This window comes from Dermochelys coriacea, chromosome 4 (assembly GCF_009764565.3).
Source record: "Dermochelys coriacea isolate rDerCor1 chromosome 4, rDerCor1.pri.v4, whole genome shotgun sequence".
Taxonomy (NCBI): Eukaryota; Metazoa; Chordata; order Testudines; family Dermochelyidae; genus Dermochelys; species Dermochelys coriacea.
Genome location: NC_050071.1, coordinates 136,224,435 through 136,243,649, shown reverse-complemented (window position 1 = coordinate 136,243,649; position 19,215 = coordinate 136,224,435). Strand labels below are relative to the sequence as shown.

Below are 19,215 nucleotides of genomic sequence, written 5' to 3'. Positions count from 1 at the left end.
ACTTAGTTGTGACTTGCACTCTGAGAGTAAAAGATAGTGTAATGGGGAAAGATCACCCTTTTTGTCAGAGAATCAGATTTAGAATACATTTACTACATGCCATATACATTTTTCAAATAGCATGGCTTTTCTGAATACAAGATGTGGAGTTCTCAAATCCCTTATAAAAACGTATTTAAAGTGTTGTAGATTGATTCATTTAAAACCATATGTCACAGCATATATGAGGGCTCTGCTAGGTGAGAGATAGGAGGTTGCTGGTAGTATGGAAGCAGAGCTCAAGTTGCTTAGTTTATCTGAACTGTGCACTTTCATGCCTCCCAATGATTTTTTTTTTTAAACTGCAATGTTCCATTAAGGAATTTTCTAAATGCATTAGCAGTGTGTCTGCTCAACCTTAACTCCGAATGAACTGTTGTTTGTTTGTTTGTTGTTTTTGTCTGGGATATTACCTATTTATCTATTACACAGGACTGTTGAGAATGATTTAGTTCATATTTCCACTGGGTTTTGAAAATGTAAGCCTTTATCAAAGGATTAAGATATTATTTCACTCTTCCTTGTTGCAACTCTCTTGTTACTCTTATTTCTATTTTTCTGCTTTGTCCTTCCTGTGTCTTCCTTTTTAAACAAACGAGTATCCTTTGCCTGACATTATTGTAGTAAGGCTTGGTATGAGGCCTCTGATACAAGGCCTCTCATACAACGCCTTATGTTTCAGGCCTTCTTCATGCTACAATTATCTCTTTCCAGTAGTAAATGTAGTGTTAGAAGTACGGTTCTGTGTTCCTCCAATACTGTCACTTCATTTATTGCTGGTGACATAACATGTAGTACAGCTTTCTTGCACCTCATCTTAAGCATCTGGTGCTGGGCACTATTGAGACTTAGATACTGGATAAAATGGGCTACACGTCTGATCTAGTATTTCAGTTCCCATGTTTCTAGGAAATTATATATTTATTCTGTTCAATGAGTATTGCTTTACATATGGAAAGCTAATTACTATTTTTCCTACTACCCTTAAGTAGCTGCAAACTTAATTAGATGATGTGCATTGTAACTTGGAACCTGGAGTGTAGTCCAGGTACTAGTTAAAAGGAAACTTTGTGTGACTTGGAAGGAAAAGGGATATACTATGTGTAGGGCCCTACCAAATTCATGGCCATGAAAAATGCATCACGAAGGGTGAAATCTGGTCTCTCCCCACCCTCCCCCCAATCTCACCCTGTAAAATCTCGTCTTTTATGTGCTTTTACCCTAAACTATACTGATTTTATGGGGGAGACCAGCGTTTCTCAAATTGGGAGTCCTGACCCAAAAGGGAGATGCAGGGGGTCACAAGGTTATTTTAGGCGGTCACAGTATTGCCACCCTTACTTCTGTGCTGCCTTCAGATCTGGGCGGCCAGAGAGCGACGGCTGTTGGCCAGGGGCCCAGCTCTGCAGGCAGCTCCACGCAAGCAGCAGTACAGAAGTAAGGGTGGTAATACCATACCATGCCATCCTTCCTTCTGCGCTGCTGCCTTCCGAGTTGGGCAGTCACAGAGTGGTGGCTGCTGTCTGAGGGCCCAGCTCTGCAGGCAGCAGCGCAGAAATTAAGGTGCAAGTAACATAACATGCCATCCTAACTTCTGTGCTGCTCCTGAAGATGGCTCTGTCTTCAAAGCTAGGCTCCTGGCCAGCAGCAGTGCAGAAAGTAAGGGTAGCAGTAATGCAACCCCCCCACAATAAGCTTGCAACTCCCCACTTCCTCTCCCCCCTGCCCGGCCGCACACACACAACTCCTTTTTGGGTCAGGACCCTACAATTGCAACACTGTGAAATTTCAGATTTAAATGTTGAAATAATGAAATTTAGGGTTTTTTAAATCCTATGACTGTGAATTTGAGCAAAACGGATCGTGAATTTGGTAGAGCACTAACTATGTGTAGAGAGGTTTCAGAGTAGCAGCCGTTAGTCTGTATTCACAAAAAGAAAAGGTACTAGTGGCACCTTAGAGACTAAAAAATTTATTTGAGCATAAGCTTTCGTGAGCTACAGCTCACTTCATTGGATGCATTCAGTGGAAAATACAGTGGGGAGATTTATATACATAGAGAACATGAAACAATGGGTGTTACCATACACATTGTAACGAGAGTGATCACTTAAGGTGAGCTATTACCCACCTGCTGAAGTGAAGAAACAGATTGACAGAGCCAGAAGAGTACCCAGAAGTCACCTACTACAGGACAGGTCCAGCTAAGAAAATAACAGAACGCCACTAGCCATCACCTTCAGCCCCCAACTAAAACCTCTCCAATGCATCATCAAGGATCTACAACCTATCCTGAAGGACAACCCATCACTCTCACAGATCTTGGGAGACAGGCCAGTCCTTGCTTACAGACAGCCCCCCAACCTGAAGCAAATACCAGCAACCACACAACAGAACCACTAACCCAGGAACCTATCCTTGCAACAAAGCCCATTGCCAACTGTGTCCACATATCTATTCAGTGGACACCATCATAGGGCCTAACCACATGAGCCACACTATCAGAGGCTCGTTCACTTGCACATCTACCAATGTGATATATGCCATCATGTGCCAGCAACGCCCCTCTGCCATGCACATTGGTCAAACTGGACAGTCTCTACATAAAAGAATAAATGGACACAAATCAGACGTCAAGAATTATAACATTCAAAAACCAGTCAGAGAACACTTCAATCTCTTTGGTCACTCAATTACAGACATAAAAGTTGCAATTCTTCAACAAAAAAACTTCAAAAACAGACTCCAAGGAGAGACAACTGAATTGGAATTAATTTGCAAACTGGATACAATTAACTTCGGCTTGAATAAAGACTGGGAGTGGATGGGTCATTACACAAAGTAAAACTATTTCCCCATGTTTATTCCCCCGTCCCTCACTCCCCACTGTTCCTCAGACATTCTTGTCAACTGCTGGAAATGGCCCATCTTGATTATCACTACAAAAGGTCTCCCCCCCCCCTCTCCTGCTGGTAATAGCTCACCTAAAGTGATCACTCTCCTTACAGTGTGTATAGTAACACCCATTGTTTTATGTTCTCTATGTATATAAATCTCCCCACTGTATTTTCCACCAAATGCATCCGATGAAGTGAGCTGTAGCTCATGAAAGCTTATGCTCAAATAAATTTGTTAGTCTCTAAGGTGCCACTAGTACTCCTTTTCTTTATGTGTAGAGAGATGTTTATGAAAGATTGTGATTTGGAGACACTCTCTCATAAGGGATAGTGTTGTGAATGTGGGAATTTGGCGATGTGCCCTGGAGACTGGGATTGGAAACATAGCATGGCTGTGTGCAGCAGTTCAGGAGAGAGGCTCTCCAGTTGGTTTTATGAAAGTTGTATTCCTTTCCCAATCACTAGTTTGTTATTTAATGAACCCCAAGATCATTACACTGTGGATGAATTCAACACATTGTAGTGTGGTAGACTCAAGAATTTGATTCCTCCCTGTTTTCCATGAGTGGAAAAGAAAAAGCCTCACATGCAGTAAAATATATCTGTTTTGTTTTTTAAAAGCTCAGGGTAGTGTGGACTACCCATGCAGAGTTCCACTGACATTAGGATTCTGCACTGACACAGGGGCCCACACTACTATGGAAACAGACACAGACTGGAGTAGGAGCAGGAGCAATGGCAGTTGGTTGACACTACTGGCAGTGGTAATGTTCCTGACCAGGTAGTGATGCTGAACAGACTGAAGAGACTGCTTCAACTAAGAGCCTATATATCTACCTTGGGATCATTTGGGTGGGTCTTTGCCTGTGATTGGCTGGACCCAGTTGACTGGCATGGGGCCTATCAGAAGATAATTGCCTCTGATGACTCATCACACTCTCTGGCTCAGGGATTTCCACTGTTGACAACATGCTTCAAGGTTTGAACTTTAAATCACGTGCTGTCAGTGAATGTTTTTCAGTCAGGTTTTGTACTGAGGAACTGCATGTCCTCTCCAATAAACATTTAGAAAGTTGCTGGTCATAGTTTAGTTCAGTGAAACTTACTCTGAATAAAGAGCAGCACATAACTGTAAATTATAAGTGTTTACACCTAAACTAACTTCAGCTTTCAAGAAAGATTGGATTATTGCTTATCTAACTACATGGTCAATATAGGTTTTCAAAATGGAAAGTTTTGCAAAGCAGAAACTCTTGGAGAAAAGCAAGAACATTAAAGTAACTTGGAAAAGATTGTTTGTAATGTTGAAGCCGTGTTGATCCGAGGATATTGGAGAAACAAGGTGCATGAGGTAATACCTTTTACTGTACCAGCTTCTGCTGGTGAAAGAGAAACTTTTGAGCTTACACAAAAGATATTACTTCTACCACCGTCTCTCTCTTGGAAAATTTGGCTTTCTTTCTGAGCTGGGAAAGTAAGATGAAAAGAGAGAATTTTTCTTGACAACAACTTTTCTTCTTCTTTTGTTTATATTTAAACAAAAATATTAATTGTATTAAGTCTTGTGGTTATCTTCTATTGACAGATAGCATAGGTTCTCCTCCTTATACATAATAGGCTGGCACAAATGTGGTGTCATGGTGTCTGGAGTGGCTCATGGCCATGAGTGCCTACCTCAGGGCAGACACCCAACTGTTGATATGTTCTATAATTAGATTTCACCAAGACAGTACCAAATTGAACTCCTAAAGTAATGCAATAGTCTTATAATGGAGTCGCAGACAGTCCCCTTAGATACTGGGCAAGCTAGTTTATGCAATAAATGGTCACTTGCACCAAACCCACAAAATAATCAGGCTGCACCCAGTGCCAACAGACCAGTTACTCACCCAGATTGATTTGTTTCCTAAATTTCACACCAAAGACAATATTGGTAGTCAGTTCTATAGCAAACTAACTAAAGGTTTATTAACCAGGAAAAAGAAATTAGAGTTATTGAGAGGTTAATGCAGGTAAAATATATGTACAGGAGAGTCACAGTCTATAATTCCAAATGGTAGCAGAGATGTAGTTATCTGCCCGTTTCTCAAAAGTCTCTCAGGGCTACCCAGAATAATTCTGGGGATCTCTGTCTTCTTGTTTGGTTATTCTGCCCCGTTAGAATCCAAACAGTCCAGAGATGAAGATTTTTTCCTTGTGTCCATACTTATAGCGTCTTGTCACAGAAAAACAAGTTGACAGAATCAGTACCGACATGGGCTCTTTCTTTGATGATGCGGAGAGAGAGAGGATAGCATTTAGAGTCTTTGATCGTCACACATGACCACTTTTTTTGAAATATGCAGGGATTCGCACCTTCCTGCTATAGTCCTTCATTTGCATTACACATTTGTTCTGTTTGATGGGTTACTTAGTTACGGAGTGTTACAGTGTTTCACAGGGCACTAGTTCAGGTGGTTCCGCAGTCATAAACACACACCAGGCTGTTGATCCTTCAACAAGGTGTGCATTATTTCCCTCCTGCATCACCAGAACATGCAACATGGGCTTATAGCAAGGACAGACTTCCCTGTAGCCCTCACTCTTCAGCCCAGGCTCACCCTCTGAGCTTCCTTCTGAGTTCCTCTTGAGCTCCTTCCTCAGCTGCCTTTGCTTCCTGTTTCCTCTCCTTATATTCTCCCCAATTACCTTGTTAGCTCAGTGATTATCATCCAGGTGGTCACAATCCCCCACCAGAAGGTGTGTAATTGTTAAGGATACAATTCAGTTATGGAGATCACAGAAGTAATGGATTCTATGACTTTACCCAGAGCTCCATGACTTTGGCTTCAGTTGTCAGAAGCTGGGGCGGAAGTCGGGGATGTGAGCCCCTCACCCTTGGTTTCAGCCGGGGCTGAGGCTGTGCATCCCCCCTGTCACTGTGGCTGTGTCCAGTTCTAGAGCCTGGGCTGTGCATCTCCCCTCCCACGGCTTCAGGTGTGGCTGGAGCTAGAGTTGCTGCTGTGTGTCCCTGCCCCGTGACTTCAGCCAGGATTGAAGCTGGGACTGCGCTTTCCCTCATCCCTCCCCACCATAGCGGTGGGGCTGGGGCTGTCAATCCACACGATAGTGCTCCAGCTGTTATTCCTTCCCTCCCAACACCCTGCCCTCTCTCCCCTCATTATTTTTAGTAAAAGTCACAGACAGGTTATGGCTCCCATTAATTTTTTTTTGTATACCGCCCGCCACCTGTCCATGACTTTTACTAAAGATAACCGTGACAAATTCTTAACCTCCGTAATTCCCCCAGGCTGCAGCACTTTCAGTTATCAGGGATATATACAATGCAAGTGTTCCCTGTTACATTGTAACATGGGGCATAGTTGAGTGAGAAAAATACATGCAGCATCCATTTCTAAACGTTCAGTGAGACCTGGGGCCTTGGCATGAGCTGGCTCCTGCTCTGCCAGTGTCCCACCTGGCCTAAGTACATTGGAATACTTCAGGGCTGTGAGGTTCTTGTGTTTAAATACAATATGTGAAGTAACGTTTTTGCTTGTTTGGGTAGACGAGATAACAGAATATGTGAACAGAATATGATCAAAAACCTATTCCTTAAAAAGAAAAGGAGTGCTTGTGGCACCTAATAGACTTCGAAGTGAGCTGTAGCTCACGAAAGCTTATGCTCTAATAAATTTGTTAGTCTCTAAGGTGCCACAAGTACTCCTTTTCGTTTTGCGAATACAGACTAACACGGCTGCTACTCTGAAACCTGTCATTATGCAACCTATTCCTTGTTTGCCTGTTTTTTCGGCTAGGAAGGAATTCCCTATGAGTTGCAAGGAAAAAATTTTAATCCTAACAGATTATGCTCAGGAGTGTAACCCCTATTCACTCTCTTTTTCATTTTAAATTGTTCAGGTGGCATTAGTTAATGAAATAGAATGAATAATTATTCAACTTAACATTTTTGTTTGTTTTGCTTAGCTGTGTTGACTTTGCAATCAGGGTAGATTGATTTAAAGCAAGGCAATTTAAGTCATGGTTTAAATCACAAATTGGAAAGCCTTGATTTTAATCAATTTTTCCATTTGTACTTCGTTATTTTCTCAATACAGGTATTTTCTCATTGATTGATATCATTAAAACATGTCGATTCACAACTAAATGGAGTCTTTATACTAGATTTGGTACATCTTTTTGCTACCTAGAACAGTACGCTATAACCATATACATTTATTTAACCAATTATATAGCTTAATATTTTAAGATTTTTATTTATAGTACATTTTAGTATATTAGAAAATAGTGAATTATATACTGCTTATTTACTAGATAATTAATTTTAGCTCATGATTTCTGTTATGCTGCATTAGGATAGTAATTGAAATTTAATTAAACACACAAAACAGTTTATAAAATTTATTTTTTATTAAAACAACCTTAAATGTTTTGGATATATAAACTTCTCTTATCAAAACACGTTTCACATTTACAACTAAATGATTTATTAAAGGAACAGAGGGATTAACTGTAGACAGTGAATTAAACTGATTATTTCAATTCAACCTGGAGAAATTTTCAAATATGCCTGGATGAAAGTGACTGTAGCTTAAATTTCTACTCACCTACATCTCTTGAAAATGAGACAACAGTGTCCTAAGTTATTTAAGCTGTCCTTTAAACTGTTAAAACTAGTAGATCTCATTCCTTCCTGTCTCATTTTTATTCATAGACTGGAAGAGAGAGACAAGTTTTCCTACTTTTTCAACTCCCAATCGATTTCTCATCTTTAAATTAATTAATCCAAATGAAGACAATATTATTTCTGAGCCTGAAGAAGAGGCTACTGCTGTCAAAAGTTGGTTTAGTACTTCAACAGACTCTTGTTCCAGGTGCTTAGCTAGTGATTTCCAGCGGTGTGTTCAGTGGTGTGACTTTCTTTAAAACTTCTTCAGCAAACATGTACAGCTTGAATGGTTCATCTTGAACCCTTAAATTTATTATGGTTGGCATGACAATGGTGATTATTGGATGCCCAAGTCATATAGCATCATCTTCTTTAGCAGTTAGGAATCTACCCAGATACTTTGAGTGGAGAATATTGGCCAAAAAGATGAGGTAGAGTAATTGCTTGATCCATCAACTTCTTTACTGCCTGCAATTTACCTTTGTTGTTGTTGGGTATTTCTTTCTTCAGTGTCTCTTGAAGCGCTTTGCAAATTTCAGCAGCATCAGCAATAAAGTAGCAATCTTTCTGCAGTTTGTCCGAGGCTCCAGAAATACCTTTCAGTATGTTCAGCATATCTTCTACATTTCTCTTCAGTCCAATGTTGACTACTTTGGCTGTGTTATTTCCATATATTTTGTCACAATTTTCTTCACAAATTGTCATTGGAATAGGCCAGTCCTTAATAACTCGAAACAGTCAACCACTGAATTCCATCATACATCTTAGGGGAGAATTAGTTTGCATCCTCCTGCTCTCTTTGGTGAAGCTGAAGCAAAGTGGTTGTTACAGAAGTATTTTTGCAATTTTGACAACATTTTCCTTTATTCCTGGAGTTGTACTTAAGTCTTTGTCTAAAAGATTAATCAAATGAACACTGAACCCATATGTTTCAAGGTTCAGATTCCCTTCAAGTTTCAGGTTCCCTTCATTGTCCTCTTCTCGATTTCTCCTCATCTTTGCTACATTTACAACATTCTCTCTGACAAAGCTGCACTCCTGACACTTAAATTTTTGTTCACAGTTTGTTACAGCTTTTACTGATACTACTTTTAAGTAGTCTGCTGTATGGGTATTTCTTGATGCATCAATTGTTTCTGTAAAATAGATAATCCCATTTTTTGTTGTCACGCAGCTGCATATTATGTGATCATTGTGTGCATTGCTCCACCAATCAAGACTCAGATTAATGAATTTCCCATCAATGTTTTTTGCACATATTTCAATTTCCTTCACATACTGTATCCAGAAAACTTCCAGCAATGTCTGCTCTGCTAGGTGGAGTATAGTCTGGTCATAATGATTGAACAACGTCAATGATATTTTTGTTCAAAGAATAACTAATGAAATAAGGGGAAGTTTCTAAAAGGAAGGCCTCTGACCAATAAGGAAGCCTGCAGATGGTTTAAAATGTGACAAAGAGAATCTGTCTTAAAAAAAGAAAAGGAGTACTTGTGGCACCTTAGAGACTAACAAATTTATTTGAGCATAAGCTTTCGTGAGCTACAGCTCATTTTCTCGGATGCATTTGCTGGAAAATACAGAGGGCTGCTACTCTGAAACTGTCTTAAAAAAGAGTCAACACTGACCTTTCCACCCCCATACCAGTATTCTCTAAAAAGTTATGTCCACTGTGAATTTAGGTACAAAGGAAAAACTGTTGATCAGCAAGAAGGAGGGAAAAAATATGGAGGAAAGGCCTTGGGGAGAAAGGAGGTTGTAAATCTTATCTGGATTAAGATTAGAAATAAGCATGAACTGTCTCAAATGGCTTTTTGGTTGAATTCAGTAATTGGCAATGACACTTGCTTGTTACAGGGTGTAAACAAGTAAACTCTTAAGGGTTCATTATTAGTACCTGCCTGACTGCATTGGAGCTGACCAATATGGGTTCAAGCATCCCTGGATGTAGCCTGTAAGTATCTTGATCAAATGCTCATACTAGCATTCAGTTTGCAAAATGTTTGCAAACGAGATAAGAGAGGGCTGGTTTTGCATGTGCAAATTATAAGGAGCATAGATTAGTTAGGTTTTGTGGTATTATACTCTGCTTTCGTATTGGCTTATGATATATTTTAGGTAGTGTCTGGACAAGATAAATATCTTTGTCTCTCGTGAAATGCCTTTCATCTGCATTTACCTACCTATGGTTCTGAGTGGTAGTTAATGGGCACTGCAACTCTCCTGAATGACACAGGGAAAGTCCTTCCTATTTCAAGTCCTTCCTATTACAAATTGTTCCATCAGATGTTGTCGGGTGGTAGGCAATACTTACAGTACTAAGTACATGCTATGCATTGCACACTTCAGGGTATGTGCCTGAATGCCTCTGCTTTTGTAAACTATAATATGCTTTTCATATTACTCAAATACATTCCTCTGTGGTTTAGTGTAGGCAGTAATTAGTTTGATTAAGAAAACCATTTTAAATGTCTGTGTTAATTAAATATAGAAGGTATTATTCTGATCTCAGCTATACAAGACATTGTAAAACATTATTATTGCTACTTTTATTATTATTTATTATTTTTATGTGACAGTGCTCATGGTATGCTAGGCACTTTTCAGAAATTTAAAACAGGATGGATCCGAACCCAGTGAGCTCACTGTCTAAAGACAGCTAGGTAGACAAAGGTTAGAGGAAGAGGAACAACAAATGGTTAGCTTTTATACAAGTCAGCATAGTACTGCTAACCCCAAACCTTCAAAAATTCTGAGTTAGCCTCTCCCCCACCAAATCATGAGATTTTTAAAAATAATAAATTTTGTTTCTTTTTATAAGTGTTCTGGATTTTGAGCCTTTATGGTTCACATTTTCAAGCTGTTCTCTGCAGTGGTGGAGGCTGTATGCTTCCTTTTCGTTTTATAAATAAATGCTGAGATGTTCACATAATTACATTTTTCCAAGAGCAGAGGCTTTGAGAAAAACGTCAAATATTGCTGGACTAATGATAAAATTGCAAGAGTTGGCAGCACTGCAACTAGATCAAATGTAGGCAGCATGACAAAAGTGGGTGTTGAAGAAGGAGTTCAGTGAGGATGTAGCGGGAAAGAGATCTTGTGAATGAATTCAAACATTGTGTGAAATTAGCTGTGGGTTTTATGTACATATGGGAGTGATGCAGGAATATTTGTTGTATATCTTGTGTGCACAGAATATATAAGTACTCCTTTTTATGTAATATCTAAAAATATACAGACTGAATAATTTAGATAGGTTTATGTAATTTTGTCTCTTCTAGGGAGCATGACTTCTGCAACTTCACCTATCATTTTAAAATGGGACCCGAAAAGTTTGGAAATCAGGACTCTTACAGTAGAGAGGCTCTTAGAACCCCTTGTTACACAGGTAAGTTGATTTTTTTTGTACAGTAGTTAGCTGTTGTCTTGACTGTGATGCTATATCTCAGTGTATGGTTATTCTTTATTACAGTGGTACTTTAGGGCTCCCAGGCAGTATCCTTGCACGAGGCAGTATGCAAACACACATTTAGGAGTTCTTGCTTTAGAGACTTGCTGTCTAAGACAAATATCATAAAAAGAATCATGGGAGAGGAATAAAATCAGACAAATACAATTTTTATATACCTATAATAGATAATGACAATCAGCAATTATTCTTCTAACAATTATATATAAAGTAAATGCCAACTATCCCCTTTTGTCTCTCATGTCATTATTAATTGGCAGTTTTTTTACAGACATTATGGCACAGATGGATCTTGGGGAGTGGTCTGAAGGAGAAGGGGTAGGCTTTCTTTTGAGTTTAATGCTGGCTTCTACAGTGAGAGTAAAACTGATATTAAACAAAAGTTCTATTTTTAAATGATCTTTTTATGTGAGGCTCCCATACTGCTCATGTTGAATGATGTCACTTTCCAGCAAAATTGCTGCCATCAGTAATATGTTTGTTTTGCCCTTTATATGTTGGGACAAAAAGGTATTTTATATTTTTCTTCAAATTACATTTGACAAGCCAGTATAAGGTAAACCTTGGCTACATGACCTTTTGAGATTTATGAAGTGATCAAATGGGTTATGTCACTCTGTACCCCCATGTTCTCACCTATGTTCATCCTTATAATATGCTTGTGTGATGTCTAATGCAAAGTTTGTCATGTCGGGTGTCTTCAGAAGGCTCATGATGCACTGAGCATTGTTGTTATAGTAATGTTATAGGTTGTAATTTCATGCATATAGTTATGAGGCTGAAAATGTGTCTTCATGGCTTAAAACAAGCCCAGGCAAAACTCTCCAGGAGCAGAGGGGCAGTTCACATTTCATCCAGGCATGTATGAGACAAACCCAGCCCAGCCTCACAGGAACAAAGGGCACTGGCCTAGGCAGCAACAAAGGATCTCTTGAATTTTCGTGTGAGTCACCCCCTTTCCCTTGGTCAGTTTGGGACTAGGATGAGGTAATGCTCACCTGACTCTTGGGGGGGAAGCCAAAGGGGAAGAAAGAACATGATAAAAGGAAGAGAAATTTGCCATGCTATCTCTCTTCCACCTCCATCTACAGACACCGCCACCAAGTGACTGAAGTGCTGATGAAAGGGGAGAGCCTGGCTGAAGGGCAACCAGCCAGCCTGTGGTGAGAAGCTATCATAGAATCATAGAATCATAGAATATCAGGGTTGGAAGGGACCCCAGAAGGTCATCTAGTCCAACCCCCTGCTCAAAGCAGGACCAAGTCCCAGTTAAATCATCCCAGCCAGGGCTTTGTCAAGCCTGACCTTAAAAACCTCTAAGGAAGGAGATTCTACCACCTCCCTAGGTAACGCATTCCAGTGTTTCACCACCCTCTTAGTGAAAAAGTTTTTCCTAATATCCAATCTAAACCTCCCCCATTGCAACTTGAGACCATTACTCCTCGTTCTGTCATCTGCTACCATTGAGAACAGTCTAGAGCCATCCTCTTTGAAACCCCCTTTCAGGTAGTTGAAAGCAGCTATCAAATCCCCCCTCATTCTTCTCTTCTGCAGACTAAACAATCCCAGCTCCCTCAGCCTCTCCTCATAAGTCATGTGCTCTAGACCCCTAATCATTTTTGTTGCCCTTCGCTGTACTCTTTCCAATTTATCCACATCCTTCCTGTAGTGTGGGGCCCAAAACTGGACACAGTACTCCAGATGAGGCCTCACCAGTGTCGAATAGAGGGGAACGATCACGTCCCTCGATCTGCTCGCTATGCCCCTACTTATACATCCCAAAATGCCATTGGCCTTCTTGGCAACAAGGGCACACTGCTGACTCATATCCAGCTTCTCGTCCACTGTCACCCCTAGGTCCTTTTCCGCAGAACTGCTGCCGAGCCATTCGGTCCCTAGTCTGTAGCGGTGCATTGGATTCTTCCATCCTAAGTGCAGGACCCTGCATTTATCCTTATTGAACCTCATTAGATTTCTTTTGGCCCAATCCTCCAATTTGTCTAGGTCCTTCTGTATCCTATCCCTCCCCTCCAGCGTATCTACCACTCCTCCCAGTTTAGTATCATCCGCAAATTTGCTGAGAGTGCAATCCACACCATCCTCCAGGTCATTTATGAAGATATTGAACAAAACGGGCCCCAGGACCGACCCCTGGGGCACTCCACTTGACACCGGCTGCCAACTAGACATGGAGCCATTGATCACTACCCGTTGAGCCCGACAATCTAGCCAGCTTTCTACCCACCTTATAGTGCATTCATCCAGCCCATACTTCCTTAACTTGCTGACAAGAATGCTGTGGGAGACCGTGTCAAAAGCTTTGCTAAAGTCAAGAAACAATACATCCACTGCTTTCCCTTCATCCACAGAACCAGTAATCTCATCATAAAAGGCGATTAGATTAGTCAGGCATGACCTTCCCTTGGTGAATCCATGCTGACTGTTCCTGATCACTTTCCTCTCCTCTAAGTGCTTCAGGATTGATTCTTTGAGGACCTGCTCCATGATTTTTCCAGGGACTGAGGTGAGGCTGACCGGCCTGTAGTTCCCAGGATCCTCCTTCTTCCCTTTTTTAAAGATGGGCACTACATTAGCCTTTTTCCAGTCATCCGGGACTTCCCCCGTTCGCCACGAGTTTTCAAAGATAATGGCCAAGGGCTCTGCAATCACAGCCGCCAATTCCTTCAGCACTCTCGGATGCAATTCGTCCGGCCCCATGGACTTGTGCACGTCCAGCTTTTCTAAATAGTCCCTAACCACCTCTATCTCTACAGAGTGCTGGCCATCTCTTCCCCGTAAAGTATCTAAGTATGTAAGGGCACTGTAAGTGTTAAGATCAGCTTAGAATGTGTTTTGCTTTTATTTCATTTGACCAAATCTGACTTGTTGTGCTTTGACTTATAATCACTTAAAATCTATCTTTTGTAGTTAATAAATTTGTTTGTTTATTCTACCTGAAGCAGCGTGTTTGGTTTGAAGCGATCAGAGACTCCCCTTGGGTTAACAAGCCTGGTACATATCAATGTCTTTGTTAAATTGACAAACTTGTATAAGCTTGCAGCGTCCAGCGGGCATAACTGGACACTGCAACAAGGAGATTCCTAGGGTTGTGTCTGGGACCGGAAATATTGGCTAGCATCATTTGGTTGCACAATCCAAGCAGTGGCTGATCAAAAGTGCTCACTCATGTAGCTGGGAGCAGCTTACGTGCTTGAGGCTGTGCAGGAACAATCTAGGTGTGGGGGTTCTCACAGTAGAGCAGGGTAAGGCTGGCTCCCAGAGTTGAAGATTGGAGTGACCTAGCAGATCACCAGTCCAGATAACACCGGGGGAATGTCACATGGGTGTGGCTTTCATTTAACATATTAATGAACTCTCCTGACAAACCTAGACAGATAAATCTGCTGCTAATGTGGAGGGCTCTTTTAAAATCTGCAAGATCCTAACATGCTGAGTTGGGGTGAGGAATTAGGTTATGAGTTGTCTTTTGCTCTGGTCCTGCTGATAGAAAGAGAAGTCAGGCAAAGTTATAGCAGGATGACTCTGTTAGGCAGTAATAGGTCAGCACAGGGTACCCTTTACTAAAGGGTGAAGTCTACAAGGGGAAAAGTTCCATGGTCTCTGAGAGGATGGTTGAAGACTTCAGATGAAAACAGTAAAGCTCCTGTTAGATTGGGACTAGTGATTTAAACACAGGTTTCTGGATTTGCCTTGGTCAAGTTTGGTGTTGATGGGTTTAAGATCAGCAAGACCAATATACATACTATAAATAATTATATGTGACTTTGTGACATCATTTTATCCAACCATAGAAACTAACATATGCCCTGAAGTCCACCACCATTTGGCTGAGTGCAGCAACATGTTGATTTTTTTCATAGTTTAGCAACAAGATGAGAGTGGGAGGCAAGGCTAGATTCAGGAGGGGAAAATTGAACCAATTTGTACATTTCAGAGTTTGTGATGGTCCCTAAGCAACTTCTTGATTTCATAGATTTTTGAGGCCATAAGGAACCTTTAGATTACCTAGTCTGACCTCCTGTATAACACAGGCTACAAAATTTAAACCAGCCACCCTGTTTTGAGTCCAATAACTTATGTTTGACTAAAGCATATCTTCCAGAAAGGCATCCACTCTTGATCTGAAGACTTCAAGAAGTGGGAAATTCACTGCTTCCGTTAAAAAGAAAAGGAGTACTTGTGGCACCTTAGAGACTAACAAATTTATTTGATCATAAGCTTTCGTGAGCTACAGCTCACTTAAAACTGCTTCCGTTGGTAATTTGTTCCAGTGGTTAATCATTCTCACTGTTCTTTTTTAAAGTGCCTTCTTTATCATTTGAATCTGTCAGCCATTGGTTCTCGTTATGCCTTTCTCAGATAGATAAAAGATCCTGTTAATCCTCGAATTTTCTCCCTGTAAAGGTACTTGCATATTGTAATAAAGCCACTGCTCAGTCTTCTTTTTGATAAACCAGATAAACTGAGCTTCTTAAGTCTCTTGCTATAAGAATATTTCTTCAGCTTTCAAATACTTTTTGTTGGTCTTTTCTGCTTTGATTATGACTGGCCCTGCTAGTATGAAATGTTCTGAGCACACTACATTTATTTTTAACAGAAAAATATTACACAAAAATGATTGCTTCTGAATTTGTTTGACAGTGATGATCCATCTCCTTTCCACGTATGGAAATCTTCCTGTGGAATTCTGTTACTGTGACATCACATGGTCAATGTTGTCAGCTCTTTGCTCCCTCTAAATGGAATTGTAGGAGATACATTGAAAATGATATAGGACCTTTTGAAAAAGAGTGTAGGCTAAAATATTCAAGTTCTTCTCAAAGTGATTGCCTTTGTCTGTTCCACTGTAGGTGTATGCGTGCCTCGTGCATGGTTGTCAGAGATTTTCCCCTCAGCAATGCCCATTGGGGCAGCACAAGTGCCCTCTTGTACCTCATGCCACTGCACACCAGTATAAAGGCCCGATCAGCTCACGACTCCCCTCAGTGCCTTCTTGCCACCAGTGACAGTTGTTGGAGCTGTTATCTTTGCGTTTGAAAGTCTTTCCTCTCTTCTTGTATTTATAGTATCTGTCATGTTAATTTAGCTTAGAGTAGTGTATTTTGTACATAGCTAGAGATTAGAGTAAGATTAGTTTAGTTCTTAGTGACGTGCAGTCTTTGGTGCCCATTTGGGTACTGATCCTGTACTGAACTCATGCTGTGTTCTCCCTTTTTCAAGGCCTGCTGCTCATGTGGCAAACCTATGTCAGTGAGCAACCTTTACCCCAGCTGCCTTAAATATTTGGGGGAACACATGTAGATGACAAATATCACATTTGTAGAGAGGTTCAAACCTTGTTCCAGAAAGAACAGGGCTGCCAAGCTCAACTACTTAGTCATGGAGCTTGCATTTCACCCTCCATTGGAACATTCCCACTTGGAACGGATACTGATCGTGTCCAAGTCTTTCAGGAGTGCTCTGCCCATTCTAGCTGTGTCTATAGACAGACCCACCTAATCAGTACCGAAGAGAAGACTTTTTGAGTCTTTGAAAAACTCGGTACCGGGGACATCGAAATCTGTAGGCAAGACATCAATTGGAGCGAAGGACTCTGAAGAGCACTCAAAGAAGAGGCATCCCCATATACAGCCTGCATGCCAAGACATACTGTTGACTCCAGAGCCCAGAAAGGGCCCATTAAGACTGATCCCAGGACTGACGCACCTTGTGGCACCACAGGATCAGGAGCCCTTGAAGGTATCATCTATACCTGAGGCTTTTGAGGCAGATCAGGGATTACTGAACTTGTTGGTACTGGTTTCACCCACCTGGTACTGCAGTCAGATGTGTAACCCTATCGGTCATACCCCCTTTGTCACTCCCGAGAGATGAAGATGTGATCTCCTGGGACATCTGCCGGGACATCTACAGTCCAACCTATATGCCCTCCACTTGACAACTGCTTCATGGCTGACAGTCTTAGAGCAAGATTGCTCTAAAGGAGTACAAGAAATTTTTCTAAATAGTAGGAAGTCTTGAACTAGATCTACTTACTTTGGTAAATGGAAGAGATCTTCCATTTGGTCTATGCAAAGAGGCATCCACGCAGTCCAAGATTCCATTTCCCATATCTTGGACTTTCACCTCTTCCTGAAACAACAAGACCTAGCGTGTAGTTCCATCAGATTCCATTTGACAACTATCTCAGTTTTCCACTCTCTGGTGGATAACCGTCTCCACTGGAATCTTTCTGGTAGGAAGGAACTGAGGGGGTTGGAGGCACTATGTACAGTGGCATGAGGCTCATGTGCTACCCCAACAGGTACTGCTGAGGGAAGAATCTCCAACTGCATGCAACACACCTACAGTGGAATGGACATTTGCAGCTCACCTTGAAGAAAAACAGTTACGGAAAGATAGATGAAAATGACAATTATAAAAGTTATGCATCAAATAACTATATTGATGAGATCAGGGTGGATAAGAATTGATTATTAAAATAATAAAATAAAATAATTAAAATAACAATAATAATAAAACATATTTTAAATATGATTTTTAATTTAAATACATTTGGTTTTTCAAAACTAAACTTATTTAAATTAAAATTAAAATTACGACAAAAAAAACCACAGCAAGTTGGCAGATAGCAATTATTTTGGTGGAACTTAAGGCAAGAAATTATTCTAGAAATTCCTGGTTATATCCTTTGTATCAGAGAGGTCACTCTACAGTCAAATTCAAACGTATTAATCTTGAGAAATTAATTAATTGTTTTTTCTAATTGTTTGTCAAGAATACTTGTTAGCATCAGCAGGTTTGTGTTATGTCTTGTTGTGGCAATTGAAGTTTTTGGTGTTAATATGACTGTGTTCCATTTTCTCTAGTAGTTATGGATGTATACTCACTTACATTTCCTTTTCAAAAGCTCTAAAATTAGATGTATTGCTCTCTTAAGAAAGCTGATAGAAAACCCTACCACAGTATGGGAGAGGAAGATGTAAATTCATAATTTAAAATGATAAAAAGATCAAGATGAAAGACTTTATGTATGCTCTTGACAAAATGTGGGCTGGTCAATCCCAATCTATATAAATAGTACTGAGCAGCTCAATTACTTTCGCTTATTTCATACAAATACTTAGTCATTTTAGAACAAGAAGAATTTTATCCCCCTGCTTTTCACTGATTTTATTCTGCTTAGACAGCAGAGATGTAACGTCACCAGCCGCTGCACCTACGAAAACTCTGTCATTGTCGTAGTTAAGTTTGCATTCAGTTTTGTACTTAAAGCAGGAGTTTAGGCTCTTTGTTTTACTGAACACTGTATATCTGCCCTAAATGTTCAGCATGTCATCTTTCAGGAAAGCTTGAATTTTCTGAGGCATTTCAAGAAAAGTGGTGAATTGCTTTCTGATTTCTAATGAATTAAAAATTGGCTCTCCCAAAAGTTGGTAAACTGTTGGTTTACGTTGTGGTTAGTCCCCGGACATGAGTGACTGTGATTTTTCAGAAGCGTGTATAACAGACAGTAGTGGGGAAGTCTGACTTTTTATGGTAGTAGGGAGTCCAGGGAAGGAGTGATGGAAGGCTGGCATCCCACTAAGGCAGAATTAAGATTGTGGTGGGTTGTCTGTGCTGTAAAGTGATAGTTCTAGTAGTGAAGTGTGATTCTCTGGGTGGAGGAATACAAGGCACGTTAAATGCCTTAACATTTCTTTTCCTTGCTTTTGTGGTTTTGTTTTACAGATGATCTATACATAATATACCTAACTCACACACAAGTGATTTTGTGTACTAATAGGAAGAGATTCAGGCAAAATAGGCTTTACTGGTAATACCCAAATAACTAAAACAAAACTCATCACAGCTGGCAATAAGCATTTCTTTCTTAAACAACATATTATACATTCAGTTAAACAGAATTTACAATGCAATTGTTAATAGAGACATCTGGTGTTATAGAAGGTTATTTCAGAAATGAAAATTGTTGAATGAGTTACAAAAAGTTTGTAAGAGGCAATGCAAAAAGTCAGAGGCAATGCAAAAACATATTTAAACTACTTTTTTCTTCTGTACCTTCAACTAAGAAATATTTTCTAAATATAGGTGCCTAAATCTGTATTTAAATACCTAAA

At 40.2% G+C, this 19,215-nt stretch overlaps 1 protein-coding gene and 1 long non-coding RNA gene across 6 annotated transcripts in view; one reads left to right on the top strand and one right to left on the bottom strand.

Moving 5' to 3' along the window:
• The window catches only part of CTNNA2 (catenin alpha 2), a 782,132-nt gene that overhangs the window by 75,834 nt on the left and 687,083 nt on the right, over positions 1-19,215 (top strand). For 3 of the 5 annotated variants that reach the window (XM_043512733.1, XM_043512734.1, XM_038399462.2), the window contains exon 3: positions 10,887-10,993. In XM_043512733.1, coding sequence (XP_043368668.1) covers positions 10,924-10,993 — 70 coding nt within the window. In that variant the 5' untranslated portion in view covers positions 10,887-10,923. Of the gene's footprint in view, positions 1-9,515; positions 9,560-10,886; positions 10,994-19,215 lie in introns of those variants that run through there. The other 2 variants (XM_043512735.1, XM_043512732.1) reach the window with 1 other exon arrangement.
• Positions 2,930-5,662, bottom strand: LOC122459750. Its single transcript, XR_006280627.1, has 3 exons — positions 5,264-5,662; positions 4,444-4,453; positions 2,930-2,941 (listed from the first exon to the last, which is right to left on the bottom strand). It is a non-coding gene; the product is annotated as an uncharacterized LOC122459750 (long non-coding RNA).